At 32.9% G+C, this 15,976-nt stretch overlaps 1 protein-coding gene across 3 annotated transcripts; it reads right to left on the bottom strand.

Annotated features, from left to right (window-relative positions):
* Positions 1-2,547: 2,547 nt before the first annotated feature.
* Positions 2,548-13,750, bottom strand: LOC149163024 (uncharacterized). Of its 3 annotated transcripts, none has more exons than XM_089435890.1 (4): positions 13,602-13,750; positions 13,183-13,473; positions 12,699-12,758; positions 2,548-2,692 (listed from the first exon to the last, which is right to left on the bottom strand). In XM_089435890.1, the coding sequence occupies exons 2-4, from the start codon at positions 13,460-13,462 to the stop codon at positions 2,568-2,570; spliced, it is 465 nt and encodes a 154-aa protein (XP_089292016.1). In that variant the 5' UTR covers positions 13,463-13,473; positions 13,602-13,750; the 3' UTR covers positions 2,548-2,567. The 3 variants fall into 3 exon arrangements, with proteins under 3 accessions (XP_089292016.1, XP_089292014.1, XP_089292015.1); XM_089435888.1 differs by lacking the exon at positions 2,548-2,692 and adding an exon at positions 12,281-12,589 and having other exon boundaries at positions 13,602-13,749; XM_089435889.1 differs by lacking the exon at positions 2,548-2,692 and adding an exon at positions 12,281-12,589 and having other exon boundaries at positions 13,183-13,470; positions 13,602-13,743.
* Between the last annotated feature and the right edge of the window lie 2,226 nt (positions 13,751-15,976).

Here is a 15,976-nt window from a genome sequence, read left to right as displayed (position 1 = left end):
ATGTGACTTGTAAATTTAAAATTTATCACACTATATGCGTATAAATTATTTTTTAAACAACAATATAAAAGTTATAATTTTGTCACAAAGTGAAATTTACCAAATAAATATATATATTTGGATTATCTAAGGTTAAAAAAAATATAATAACTTATAATATTTATTATCATAAACCAGAAAACAATTTTATTTGTTTTCATATTTTTATTCGTTATTGCAAACCTCCATAATAAGTTTAACTTCAATGAATTATCTATACTCTTTCACCTTCCCACCACCTCTAGGACACTTTTATTCCTTAGTAAATAAATATGGTTCAATCATTTATTTTTGAGAAAATAAATAATTATTTCTAGTTATATCATAACTTCTTAATATTATATATATCCTTTTACATAATCATTTATGATTAATTTTATAAATGTTTATATATATATATATTTTCTTTACGCATTAAATGTTTATTTTTTATTTTTAATTATAGAGTTACCTTCATCCTTTTATATCATCTATATATATTTCTTTACGCATTAAATGTTTATTTTTTATTTTTAATTATAAAGTTACTTTCATCCTTTTATATCATCTAGATATTTTGTGTAAATTGTATAGACACGTTAATTAATTGTGAATAAAAAGATCAACTCTCATTTCTATCAATTAAAAGAAGAAGCATGATGTACGCAAGCAGTAAGAAATTCTTAGTAAACTATATAGTTTTGTATTGGAAATAGTTTAATTAAAATATTTCATGTTCTTTTAAAAAAATTGATAATAAATTTTATTTTTCTCCATATTAATAAGTTTTGTATTGGAAATAGTTTAATTAAAATATTTCATGTTATTTTAAAAAATTGATAATAAATTTAATTTTTCTCCATATTAATAAAAAATTATATATTTCATTTATAAAATATAAAATAAAATTTAAATAACATGAATAACAATTGTTTTTTCAATTACTAAATACAATAATTTTAATTATATTTATTATTTAAAATATTTATAACTCTAAACCATTGATAAATACTATTTATTTACTTAATACATCAAGACGCCCGTACATCCATTACCCCTCTAATTCGCTTTTCACTATGCGTCAAATATGCCGTAGTCATACTTTCCTTGTACTCGAAATATCATTTATCATTAATCATATTCTAAAGGTAAATGGTGCTATCATAATTCCACTTCACTCTCGCGGGGACCTGGGTCATATTATTATTCCTTTAAATGATTTTGAAATAAGTGGTTGGAGTAGCTGTAGGTTATAAATCTCTTTAAAAATTGGAGTTGATTTTAGTGTGATTTTTTGGATTTTTTTGATGACATAATCTGATAGGAGGTGAAATCTTGATTTATGTTATTTAAACTGGGTTTTTGACAATATATATATGGATTCATCACCCTATAAAACCCTTAGAGCACTTTGATTGTGCAAGGTTACTCATCAAGCTTGTGATTTTAATAAATTCTTGCCAGATTTTAGAGAAATTAGACGGAAGAAATCCATAGGAAAAGCTTCCAAAAAGTCGCACTAAAGACAACTAGTTAAAAATCTACATGTCTGACATGGGCATGTGAAACCGAAACCATCTCAGGTCAATGGTCCATAACATCTGATTTCTCGAAAATTATTGTGAAAATTATTATGAAACATGGTGTTGGAAAATGCCAAAAGAACTGTGGCAGGAAAGAGTATGTATTTGTTATTCTTCTCGAAAAGTGGAAACAGAAAAACATCTCATTTTAGAATGTGAGGCCTTCAAAGACAACAGAGAAAGTTATATAGATATTCTAACATCTAGCTCTTGGGATAATCTATTTAGCTAGGGGTTTGTCTAGAAGTTGGGAGCTTTTATTATGAGTCTTTACATGAAAAGGGTCGAATACATCAACTAGATGAAAAAGTAATCTGTCCTATAGGCTATCCTTTAGAGCCTTTACAGGAAAAAGGTGGAACACATCAATGAGATGAAAAAACAATTTGTCCCATATACTATCTTTAACTTAGTAAAAGTTAAAATAATTTTCTTTGTTTTTTTGTTAATTATATATTTTAAAATATTTTGAAAATAACAATAAAAACAATTATCTTTTAGTTTTATTTACATTTATTACATTTTCAAATTATTTAAAATCCACATTGAAATTACTTAATATATATTAAAATTACAAAGAGGTTTTTTTTCATTAACGTAAAAGCAAATGGATGATTAATAGTTCCTATTTAAAAAAAAAACATAAATAGAATAAGAGAAGCTATGGTTTAAAAAAATTGTTTTTAAAAGGGAAAATCTAATATTAACTTCAGATGGATGATTAATAGTTTCCTATTTTTATAAAAACATAAATAGAATAAGAGAAGCTATGGTTTAAGAAAATTGTTTTAAAAGGGGAAATCCATTAACTTATATAGTAGCAAATATACAGATCAAAAACTGTAAGCACATGCAACAACCTAGTTGGAGGACTGGGCTATTTCTCATGCATATGTATAACATAGCCCAACCTATGGTTTACAGTCAAGTAGGCACAATAGGAGTGAGTCCTTATGAGTTCCAAGCTTAGTACCACCTATACTCAATAGGATAATAGTTATTGCCACAACAAGGTGGTTGTCCATAGAATTGTTGAGGCCCGTTGGAGTAGGCAGGGAGTTGATTTTCATATCCACCTTCATAATCGTCCACTTCATTGACACAGTCCAAAATATAATTAACACACCAAAGTACTATACCATATAAAAGCATATCTTCATTTAATCTTGGTAAAATTCTCCATTGTGAAGTGATTCTTACGAGCATTATGGACAGGGTGGCGATGCTGGCCATGGACATGGTAGCCATGCTGGCCATGAACTGATTGCATTCACCCATAAACAAACATGGTTAATATGATTTCTTATCAAGATATGATTGTAGTTTTAGGAAAAAATTAAAAAGATTTAAATTAAAGATTTAAAATGTTAACAGAAAAGAGGGGTAGAGTGTATTTGCATCCACTGTTAAAGCACTAAGTACAAATTTGAGGGAGCTAGAAGACATACCAGATCCCTTGTTAGAAGAAGCATCATTTCTTGAGGTGGACTTCCCAAGTGGGCATAAGAGGATGTCATGTTGTCTCGTGATATTTGTTAATTCAAACATTGATTTCGAATGAACCCTCTTCATGTCGTTAAATATGTTGTAATCTACAGTGGGAAGGATGGCCAAAGTGTCTAGGGACGTAACTTGGTTTGTGACTTCTATAATTTTGGACTTATTCTTATTACTTACAGAATAAATTTTTGTTGTAGCTGGGTTGCCAGACTTTCTCTAAGTGTTCCATGTCGAACTGGTGAGTGGAGTTATCTTTCTTAATAGTTTCTCTTTGATTTTATGCATCGTCAAATCTAGTGCAATGGCTAGCCCTTGGAATCTCAAATTGTACTAGTTGATCTACTTCTCGGCTGGGCCATCACTCCGAGGTTGTTTATTGACAGTACTCTTTCATGATGTGAGTATGCAATTGAAAATGTTTATTGCATGCCCCCACATAAAGAGTCTCTTTGGTTGCACCTACTTCTAGCTTTTCTTCTACAGGCTCAGTCTGCTCCTCATCCATTACCACATCAACAAGATGCATAAAAAGAATGCTTATGGTCTGATTCCACTATGGGAATGTATTCTCAGAATGATATTCTTGATTATATGAACAGTATTGATTTGTACCCATGTTTTCAATATTCAATACAACACTGGAGCTTTGCACAGACTTAGCAATTTGATTTCTGCTACTGCTAGAAGTTGCAATCCTTCTAGACAGGTTGAACCTAGGAGGCTTGTTGCTCAGGTGGTATTTCTAAGCTTTGCTTAAGTTTTGCCAACTCATTTGACATATTCTTAACAGTACGAGTCAAGATCTCAAGATCAATAGTTTCTTTCTCTTTGGCCTTAATTATAGAGGCCTCAGACCTTTTACCCATGACATTGGAGTCTTTAGTTGGTTCATCATCTAAAATGACTCCAATCGTGCACAATTCTTTTCAAATGTGATTTCCTCTTCATAATTTTCAGTCAATGTTTGTTTTGCATTATTCATTACAAACCGTGCAATGTTGTTTAGTAAGGTAGAAGTGTAATAATTGATGGTGATGGAGTCATGAGGTTTAGTGTTTGTTTTGAACTTGTTCAAAATGTGGTTAAAACTCTAATTAAAATATTTCACTTTTTCCTTTTGCTCCATCTTGATACTACCCAACTCTTTCAAGAACATGGCGGGGATCTTGTCATCAACAAATTTATAAATGATTTTTTCTTAAACCCCCCCAGTTTTGGATGGAATTCAAAGGAATACTATGATACTACATAGATTCTCTACCATCTAAGGTACATGAAAACAATCTACATGCAACATCATCATAGTGTACCTCAAGCATTTATAGATGTAAGTGGAAGTTGTCTAGATGGTCCTCCGCCTTTACTACTCTTTTAAGGTCATACTTCATTAGGAGCTTTTATGGATTCCTTAGCATCATGTGTAACACATCCGAGAGTGCAAGTGAGCACTAAGACATCCAATATAGATCTTGGTCTGCCATGTCCTCTTTGATGTCTTACCCTTCTACTTCAGAGTCCGATTAGTCTTATTATTATTATTATTATTATTATTATTATTATTTGCCCAACCCACAAAAAGTATCATCTGAGAGCACTACATCATCACTGTCACCACCATTGAAGGTTGGAGGTTGTTTTGGTTTTTCAATGTTTTCTTCAAAGGCTACTAACTCTTCAAGGGTGGCAAGAACCATTAACTCTTCAACTGTTGAAACCATTATCCCAGCATGGGTGGTTTGGTTCTTCTTCAGAAAATATGGAAAATTTTCTATTCCATGTATCAGTCCACTGACCCTCACAAAATTTTGGGTGATGGGGTGGATGGCCCAGAGCTGTTTGTATGTGATTTCATAAGGTTGTGCAGTCTCAGGCTAAGAGGAATTACCAACTTCAAGAAGGGGCGTAGGGGAGTTTCTAGGAATATTACTTCCTTGACCAGAGGAAGTAAGATTGGGGTTGGTGTGGTTATCAACCATAAAAATATTACTTCCTTCTAACACCACAATTCTGGACTAACCAAATTTCAGGGCATCTCCCCGATGTAAATTCCTAATTAGACCTCACACCATTTGGTGTAGGAGTCTCATTCGGTATAAAACCCAGGTTGTTGAATCCTTAAATATTTGGCTTGGCTCTAACTATCAACAAGAGAGAGGGATGTAATGGTGTCTGCGAAAAGCAAGAAGGTGTTCCTAGTGAGTTCTTAGTTGTAAATGTGTCAAGGGTCTTCTACTGTGGAGAGGGGAGAAAAGTGAGCCTCTAAGTGAGAGGTAGTGGCACAACCCAAGAAGAGACACGCATGAACTAGAAGGATCCATCTAACATCCAACAGAATAGTCCACAGAGGATGTGCTATTCGTTACCTGCAGAATAGTCCACGGGGATAGAACAACAAAAAAACCATTACAACACATTCTCAATAAGATAAATACTAAAACTAAAATATTTCAACTATCTTAGCACATGTGAAAGAAAACATGAAATACAAACATCTACAAAATAGTCTTACAAACATTCATAATCCATGCATGAAAAATGTGTTGGCCTTGAAGGCTTCTGTTATTAAGTAAAAGTTCCAAGACACATGTTTACAGTGTACATCACTAGCTCTAGTAGTGGATAATTGGAGCCACTCCTTGCTCCTCAAAGAAATATCTTATCTCTCTAATGCCTTGCAGGAGGATCCAAGGTGAAAAATTATTTTATCATACAATGAGGACATATATATAACCATGGGCGTTTCTTTGACTACCCTCATGACTATTTGACTTCCTATGAATTTTCAACTTGCATGAATCTTTACATTCCATTTGTGACCATTGGACTTCCACTTTACAATACATCTTGAATACAATGTACATGATCCACAATAATGATGTGGCATATGATCACTCACGACATGACATGATATGACACTGTTGACATGGTCTACTTGATGATGTGGCATGCCAAGCCATTGTTGTTGCTAAGTGTTATATGTCCTCTTGAATATGCTTTTATTTTCACCTTTGCATGGCTTGGTGATGTGGAATCTTCAATGATATCAAGTCATCGATAGTGGTTGCAAACTATTGTCCGTTTTCTTTCTCTTGATCGATCAACTTGTAAGTTTAGCTACAAGAGAGTCTTTGAGCATGCTTCCCTCCTTCTTCTCCTTCTCCATCATCTTGTCATGACATTATAAGGTACCTATTCCCACAATTCATACATGACAAGCCGACATCAATTAAAAATCCCCTAGTCTAAGATGATGCATTTTGATCCACCGACTGAGCCCTGAACAAGTGACAAGCTTGAAACAGGGACTCAGTGACTGTGAAGTGTGTAGTTCTAGTAGCTAGGGGAAAAGCCTGAGCCCTGAGACTGTGAAATGCATAGTTTAGGAAGGTCTTGGGGATAATACTGCATAGTTTCTGAAGCTAGTGGGACAGGCTAATGGAATGGGCACTATGAGAACTAACTACACAACTCCGGGAATCAAGGAAGGTTGGGAAGCTGTGTAGGTACGCAATTCAAGGTCTCAAGCAATGAGATTAAGGATTGAGGATGTGAAGTGTGCAATTTAAGCCAAGTTGGGGACATGATTGGACAATTTTTTAGGTCAAGGTTGGGGCTTGGGTACCGAAACTACGCAGTGCAGTAGTTATGGGAGGCAGGAATTGCACATTACGCAGTTCCAAGGAGCAAGATCACAACTAGAGGACTGAAATTTCATAGTGCGCATCTCAGGAGAAGCTTGATTAAGCTAGATTGCTTGGTCAAGAAGTTTTTTTGAAAAAGGCTAAGTGTGAGATCAATGAGATTGGTGTGATCGGTGATGAATTTTGACTATGATCACAAACTTAAAATATTTTGACGACACAAAAACATAGATCATTTGAACACATGAACAAATAATTTCCCTCTGTGTGACATATTTATGACACATTACGACAAGTGTGACACTTAAGATAGTCTTTGGGACGATCATGACGACACTTGAACGACAGTGCTCAGAAATTTGTGAATGAGTGGGATGGAGGTTTACATAGTTAGAAAACCTCATATACACAAAGATAGACCCTTAACACCATTAGAATAGGCTTGTACACATTACGTGACAGCCAAACATGCCAAAAGATAACAATTTATCCAACATGCAAAAGGGGACAAAACACTTCAAGAAAACTCATGAAATAAGCTTTGATGTTTGCGACAATAATGTTCAAGACCAAGGAAGGTTCCAAAATTGAGTGTAAGCCAAAATTTTGGAGGGTGTTTTAGCCGCTACAACAGACCTATTCTATCACACTTAAAACATTTGGATGATAACTTATATTTTTATTTTCAAGATCATCACTTCAACTTTCTTACAAATTTAGCTTCTTCTTCATCTAATTCATAGTTGGAGAAATCATATGCTTTGAGATTTCCTTCTTTCTTCGAATCCTTGAGAAATTCCTCGTTCTAAGCTAACTTATTTGTTCTTATTTCATATGTAATATCCATCATGAAATTCTCCTTATATTTGAATTCTTAATGTCACCTCCTTCATAGGTGTTTTGCAACTTATCACATATCTCTTTTGTTATTTTACAATAAATCACCTTATTGAAATTTTATTTTGGTAGGACATTCAAAGATGGAACTCGTGACTTCTAGATTATGTTATCCTCCTTCCTTCCATCTACTAAATATTGTCAAGCATCAACACCAAGAATCATCAAATATGCCTTCATTCTTATCTTCCAAAATGCATAGTTTTATCTTTCAAACATAGGATCTTTAATTGAACCTGCATGAATAGTCACAACCCCTCTAAGATCTTCCTTCTAGTGGCTATACTTCTTTTCAAGGAACCTTATTTGACACTAAATGTTGGATTCAAAATTATGCTGAAAGGGGGTCTATTAGTATAATGAAAATGTTTACTTATCTAAATCCAACCAAACATCATAAAAAATTCAATCTCATAAACTTAAAAAGTAACACAAGATATATGTGGAAACCCTTACAGGAGAAAACCATAAAACTTCCTTATATGAAAGATATTGAAGGCATCCACCTAATATTAAATCAATTTGTAGGTACCAACCTATAGTAGACACTAATCCCCTGTACTATTTTAGGCACCAACCTATAGGAGACACTAATCCCTCTGCTACTTTGTAGGTATCAACCTATAGGAGGCATCAATCCTTCATATTTCTTTGTAGGAACCAACCTACACAAGACATCAATCCCCTCTATTTTTTTGCAGGAACCAACCGACAAGAAACACTAATCTGCAAGAGACACCAATCCCCGCTTCTACAAATATTTGTAGGAACCAACCTACTTCTTTGAGTCTGCTTGCCTCTTCACTATGTTTGTTAGATTCTTCTGCTTTCACCAATTCACTTACTACGTCTACCTTCACAAGGTATATTAGTTGCTTCTACCATTATTAGGTTTACCTCTTTTTTCTTCCTTCATCAAGACTACTTCTCCCAAAAATTGTTACTTTTGGCTTCTTCCCAAGAGAAAACTTGCACAACATGCCACATATCTAATTTTGCAAATATGATTCTAAAAGCTCTACCATAGATACCTATTTTTTTTTTCTTTGTCCCATTCAAATTCCATAGTCTCAAACATCTCAGAAAGAAAGTTATAGAAAAAAATTGAACATGACCTCTTTGAGGCATGTTTTAGGAGAATTTAGGAACACTAACTTCCTCATATCATATCTTTAAAAGCACAGGGAAACAAATTATAAAATTTCTATCATAGATATCTTGCGATCTAATCTCTATCACCTCCATATTTCATATTCTAAAACATTATAGAAATAAATATATAGTGACAATGTCAATCTATCCTATTTGAAGTAGATTTTATGAGCACTTAAGAAGCCTAACTTCCTTAAGCCATATGTCTGAAATTATAATGAACCAAATTCTAAAATTTTAACCACTAGCACATAACAATATTATGTTTATATCCTCAAAATTACATGTTCTGAAACATCCCAAAAGAAAAGTTATAGCGAAAATGTTAAGTTGACCTATTTGATGAGCATTAGGAAGCCTAATTTCTTTAAACCATATCTCCAAAATTATAGTGAAGGATGGTCTAAAATTTCAACCACAGGTACATGAAGATAATCTATCTATATCCTCCATATTTCATGTTCTGAAACATCCTAAAAGAAAATTTGCAGAGAAAATTACAAGATGGCTCGTTCATGCCATAAATCATATTTTTGCTTTCAATTTAGACTCCAAGAATCACAAAAATTATTCATCAACTCATCTTGCAACCTCATATATATTTTTGCTTAGTCGTATATAAATGAACTCATTCACTTATAGGGTTGACTTGTAAAAATGGTTGGATTGGCCTACTTGTACTTTGGATGGGTCATCCTGTAGACATCTTTCATATCTCATCATTCCTATGGTCAGAGGGAGTTCCATTTACCTTTGTTAAAGTATTAGAGTAATATTTCCAACCATATATCTTATGCTCTCATTTGAGCGAAGTAATTGGAGTAATAATGCCTTCGATGATATGGTATCCAAATTGGGGATCAAAAGTCCAAAAATAATATTTACAACAATTTCCATTTTTTAATCTTAATCATGGACATAAGTAGTACCCCCTATCTTTGACATCAATAACAACAATATTACCAACACAAACATAGTTGATGTAGTAGAGTAATCAATGTAGATTATGAATATAATGTTACCCTTCAAATGAGTAGTATTTTTAAATTGAAATGTGGCCATGTAGGCTACTCATTATGTTGATTACTTAAAAATTTTCAATTAATGCCGCATAAAATATTTTTTAAATGAGAATATAAAAATAACACAATTCTTTAAAAGTTCTCATTTTATTACAAGTGGAATTCACAAATTAGATATATGTTTAGATCATTTGAAGCTGAAATATAAAATTTTACAGTTTTCAACATACAAATAAAAATTAATAAATATGGTTGATATAGAAATGCAATCAATGCACCCTATGAACATAAATTAACCTCCTAAATTAGAAATATTTTCAAATAGAAAGATAGCTTTATAAAGTACACATTATCTTAATTATTTAGAAAATTAATTCTATGTGACTTGTAAATTTAAAATATATCACACTATATGTACATAAATTATTTTTAAACAACAATATAAAAATTATAATTTTCTCACAAAGTAAAATTTACAAAATAAATATATATGGTTGGATTATCTAAAATTTAAAAAATTTAAAAACTTATAATGTTTATGATCATAAACAAGAAAACAATTTTATTTGTTTTCATATTTTTATTCGTAATTGTAAACCTCCATAATAGGTTTAGCTTCAATGAGTTATCTATACTCTTTCACCTTTCCACCACCTCTAGTACAATTTTATTCCCTAGTAGATAAATATTGTTCAAACATGATTATTTTTAATTATATCATAACTTCTTAATATTATATCATAACTTCTTAATATTATACGTATCTTTTTACATAATCATTTAGGATTAATTTTATAAATGTTTATCTATATATAGTTTTCTTTAAATGTGTTTTTTTTAATGGAGTTACTTTCATCCTTTTATATCATCGCGATATTTTGTGTAAATTGCAAATCTATAGAATACAAGTTAATTAATTATAAATAAAAAAAATTCAACTCTCATTTTGATCAATTAAATTAAAAGAACCCTGAGGTGTGCAAGTACATAAGAAATTCTTAATAAACTATAAGAAATTCTTAGTAAACTATACAATTTTGTATTAGGAAATATATACAAAATAGTTTAATTAAAATATTTCATGAAATTAAAAAAATATATATAATAAAGTTCATTTTTTTATATATTAATAAAAAATATATATCTCATTTATAAATATATAATTTAATTAACAGAAATAACAATTATGTTTTTCAATTACTCAAATACAATAATTTTAATTATATTTATTATTTAAAAATATTTATAACTCTAAACCATTGATAAATACTATTTATTTACTTAATACATCAAGACGCCCGTACATCCATTACCCCTCTAATTCGCTTTTCACTGTGCGTCAAATATGCCATAGTGATACTTTCCTTGTACTCGAACTATCATTTATCATATTCCACTTCACTCTCACGGGGTCCTAGCTCATATTATTATTCCTTCAAATATTTTGACATACGTGGCTGGAGTAGGTTCAATGTTTCTTTCTGCTATAAACGGAATTGTATTTAGTGTGATTTTTTTGATTTTCCTATTCCTAAATTTGGTGGAAAAAATTTGAGGTGAAATCTTGATTTATGCTATTTAAACTGGTTTTTTGACTGTATATATGGATTCATCACCCTAGAAAACCCCTAGGGCACTTCGATTGCGCACGGTTACCCATCAAACTTATGATTTTAATAAATTCCTGCCAAATTTTAGAGAAATTAGACAGAAGAAACCCACCATAAAAGCTTCCAATGAGTAGCACTAAAGACAAATAGTTAAAAATCCACATGTCTGACATGGGCATGTGAAACAGTCAATGATCCATAACATCTCATTTATCGAAAATTATTGTTATTTATGTTGGAAAATTATTATGAAACATGGTGTTGGAAAATACCAAAAGAAGTGTGGGAGGAAAGAGTATGTATTTGTTATTCCTCTGGAAAAGTAGAAATAGAAAACATTTCATTTTAGAATGTGAGGCCGGAAAAGTAGAAATAAAAAAACATTTCATTTTAGAATGTGAGGCCTTCAAAGACACGCAGATATTCTAGCATCTAGCTCTCGGGATAATCTATTTAGCTAGGGGTTTGTCTAGAAATTGCGAGCGTTTATTATGAGGCTTTACAGGAAAGTGTCGAATAGATCAATCAAATGAAGAAGCAATATGTCCCATAGGCTATCTTTTAAAGGTTTTACAGAAAAGGGTCGAATACATCAATCACATGAAAAAGCAATTTGTCCCATTTAGTAAACTTTAAAATAATTTTCTTTGTTTCTTTTTTTTTGTTAGTGATATATTTTAAAATATTTTGAAAATAAGTAAAACAAATTATATTTTAATTTTATTTATATTTATTACATTTTCAAAATATTTAAAATCTACATTAAAATTACTTAATATATATTAAAATTACAAAGAGTGTTAATTCATTAACGTAAAAGCAAAAGCAGAAATAAGAGAAGCTATGGTTTAAGAAAATTGTTTTAAAAAGGGAAAATCCATTAACTCAGATAGTGGCAAATATACAGACCAAAACCTGCAGGCACATGCAAAAACCTAATTGGAGTATTGGGCTATTTCTCATGCATATGTATAACATAGCCCAAGCTGTGGTTTACAGTCAAGTAGGCACCATAGGAGTGAGTCCTTATGAGTTCCAAGCTTAGTATCGCCTATACTCATTCGGATAATAGTTATTGCCACGACGAGGTGGTTGTCCATAGAATTGTTGAGGCCTGTCGGAGTAGGCAGGGAGTTGATTTTCATATCCACCTTCATAATCGTCCACTTCATTGACACAGTCCAAAATATAATTAACACACCAAAGTATTATACCATATAAAAGCATATCTTCATTTAATCTCGGTAAAATTCTCCATTGTGAACTGATTCTTACCAGCATTATGGACAGGGTGGCGACGCTGGCCATGGACATGGTAGCCATGCTCGCCATGATCTGATTGCATCCACCCATAAACAAATATGGTTGATATGATTGCTTATCAAGATATGACTGTAGTTTTAGGAAAAAATTTAAAATTTGATATATATTGATAAAGATGAAACAAGACAATTTACTTTCGTTTTATCTTTTATCAAGAGGTTAGAATAACAATACTACTTATCATCACACAAAACAATTAACTTAGCTCTTATTTTTTATTACCAAAAAAATAAACAAAACAATTTACTTAGCTCTTATTCTTTATCATCAAAATCTAAAGATGTTGTAACAACAATACTACTTGTGGTGACGATGAACCACACTAGTTGGTTCGAAACGCGTTGACAAATGGTTTTCCATGTAATTTACTCCAAAAAATCTCCCACAAACTTGATATGGATCACAGAAGCCTGAACTCTATAACAATACTACTTACCCGGATTGGAAGGAACATGGTGAACTTGATTTAAGCGAGGCATAGGGCGACTGATTCTGAACCCTACGCTTATTCCCCGATCGGTTTCTCCATCATCCTCGCCACCATTTTGTTGGGCTTTATCACTAATATCATCAATGAGAGGATGTTGTTCCACTTCTGTTTCTCCTCCACTTGGATATCCTGGAGGTGGCTGACGTTGAGGAGATTGTTCCACTTTTGTTTCTTCTCCACTTGGATATCCTGGAGGTGGCTGACGTTGTTTAGTCACACCTGCCATTGCTTCTTCTTCTGATCCACACTCCAAACAATCTTCAGTTCAGTACATAATGATAAAAAATAAATAAAATATTTATCAATTGAACTTCAACATGAGTATCATAACTAAGAGATGAAGAGGAGGAGCAATGAGAGGTTACTCAAAAATCTCAGCTATACTACCACTGGGCAATTTGCAGTGAATAACATTCATTTAGTCTGCATGCATTTGTATAGGTCTGAAGTCGGTTAAAATAGGTGTGGGGTAGAGTAAAGTAGATTTATCCCGTTGGATTCGTTCACGTCTCTTTATTCTCCCTGTTTCTTTTTTCTTAAAAAGAAGAGAAGAATACATTCAATTTTATCTATAGTGCGAATTTCTTGGGGTGGGAATGTTTTTTTCTTTTAAAACAGAGAAATTCCAAGCTTATTTGCTCATAAACATTGGCGTACGTACAAGAAGTTTCGATTGTTAGGTCTGATATTGTTTTGTAGGTCGAGAAGTAGATGGCTGAATGGTAAAGTTGACCGCATTTTTCTTTTGAAAAACAAAATGTACGCTGGATACGGTTCCCTGGTTTAGAATATTACTTTAGATAAAGCATTATACGCTTCACTTTGTTTGACTGGAATCTTAGCAACACTCAATATAAAAATCGATAACCTGTCCGCTTTAGAATCAGTTCGAGTAAAAATCTCATCAATAGTGAAATAGTTGGAGTAAATATCTTATCAATATTGAGTGGTCACAGCTACGATATATTATTTCAGTTATACTTAAATGTGTACAGGATATTTGGCTTACTAGGGATTATTTCCGGATTAGCTTTATGGAATGGTATGCAAAAATCCATCTCAAGTGCTTGTAAGTATGCGTAAGCATGAGAATTGTTTTCATATCGAGAAGCCACTGCTCCCCCACTTTCTCTAGTGTATTTTTTACGTAATGGCATTGTGTCTTGGGGTTATACTAAACAAACACATCAATAATTCAATTTGGTTTCATTAATTATTAAGATGGATGGTTTCCAAGCTAGACATTGGAATGGATGCTAAGAGTAGAGTGATGAATTTTAAGATTGGATTTCTTAAAGTTGTAAGTTAATGGGAAAATTTTTACATTTTAGGAACATGTGAATTAGAATGAGAGTCATTATTACGATTAGAACCTATAGCTAGAGCCACCAAACCTAGCCATAGTGAAAAGAGATAAAATTGCAGACACTCAATAATATATTCTATTAAAAATTGAATAAGGAAATTACACACATATTTATACAAACAAAAGTCTCAAGATAGGAATGCTACTATCTTAGACGTACAGTAGTGTGGTTGAGAGATTCTCTCAACCACACACTAAACTAGGAGAAACTATATTCTAGCTTATTCTTATTATGTAGGAACAAACTCCTCAAATAGAAAATTACAACCATAGACAAGTAGGAATTAATTATTTCTAACTCCCCCCCTTAATGACTACTTGTCATGATAGTCAAATCCATCACCATCAGGTGAATTGCATGTACAGAACTTCCAAAAACAAAGAGAGATCAGTGCCTTTCTAAGCCAAATATTCATGTCTAAATAACAATCACAAACAGTTGCGCTGATTGCGCCTTTCGACGCAACTGTCAGATAGAAAAGTGCACCAACCCTCTTATGCTCAGACACACCAATATCTGAGACCGTGAGCCAGGTGTTACTGCAGTCCACCTGCTCTTACGAGCACAAAGCTCCCGTGTACACGTTAGCCACTCAGGCAATATGCCACCACCGGGCAAGTCCGATCTACCACCACCGGGCAAATCCGCCAACTTCAATATGCCACCACCGGGCAAGTCCGATCTACCACCACCAGGCAAATCCGTCAACTTCAATATTCCACCACCGGGCAAGTACAATCTACCACCACCGGGCAAAGCTACCAACTTCAATATGCCACCACCGGGCAAGTCCGATCTACCACCACCGGGCAAATCCGGAACTTAAATGTGCCACCACCAGGCAGGTCCTGTAGCCACTAAGGCTCTGTATGTGGTTTCTGGCTCACCACAAACCATCACTTTACAGTGACAAAAGATGGTTTCAGGCTGACCATAAACCATTACAAAGTGGTTTTGAGATCACCACGAACTTTCAAATACCTTTAAAAGGCTTACATTTCATTCAACATTTTGGAGTTTCTGGGTACATACAATGACCATTACAACAACTGAACTTGTTTATAACATGCTAGGGAGTCTATTCCACAAACCACACTAACTTAAACAAACATCTATTTTGTTGTCCACCATAAACATTGTTGCTGCTCCTTTATCCCATCTTTTCATAGTTCACATCTTGGGCATCTTTGTCAAATAAATTCTTGGAACTCCATGCTTAACCTGTCATTCGTTAGAGTCGCGAATTCTAACAAAATGACTTCATATTGAGGTCGCGAATCTCAATATGTATACAAATTTCCAAGACTAATTTGCCTTTACACATACCCAAAAAAAAATACACTACCTCAATCAACGATTCACCATCCGCTGCA

Source organism: Pinus tabuliformis, chromosome 5_2 (assembly GCF_031772625.1).
Source record: "Pinus tabuliformis cultivar Carrire ecotype Pingquan chromosome 5_2, CPIR1, whole genome shotgun sequence".
NCBI lineage: Eukaryota > Viridiplantae > Streptophyta > Pinopsida > Pinales > Pinaceae > Pinus > Pinus tabuliformis.
The sequence above is the reverse complement of the archived record's forward strand: the minus strand, read 5'-3'. Positions and strand labels throughout refer to the sequence as shown.

What these genes read in the sequence shown, in the direction of transcription:
- LOC149163024 (XM_089435890.1), bottom strand. Translation starts at nt 13,462, where the DNA reads ATGGCAGGTGTGACTAAACAACGTCAGCCACCTCCAGGATATCCAAGT. An exon ending in CCATGTTCCTTCCAATCCGG is followed by an intron (nt 12,759 to 13,182) that starts GTAAGTAGTATT and finishes GGATGCAATCAG; the next exon opens with ATCATGGCGAGCATGGCTAC. An exon ending in CCACCCTGTCCATAATGCTG is followed by an intron (nt 2,693 to 12,698) that starts GTAAGAATCAGT and finishes GTGTCAATGAAG; the next exon opens with TGGACGATTATGAAGGTGGA.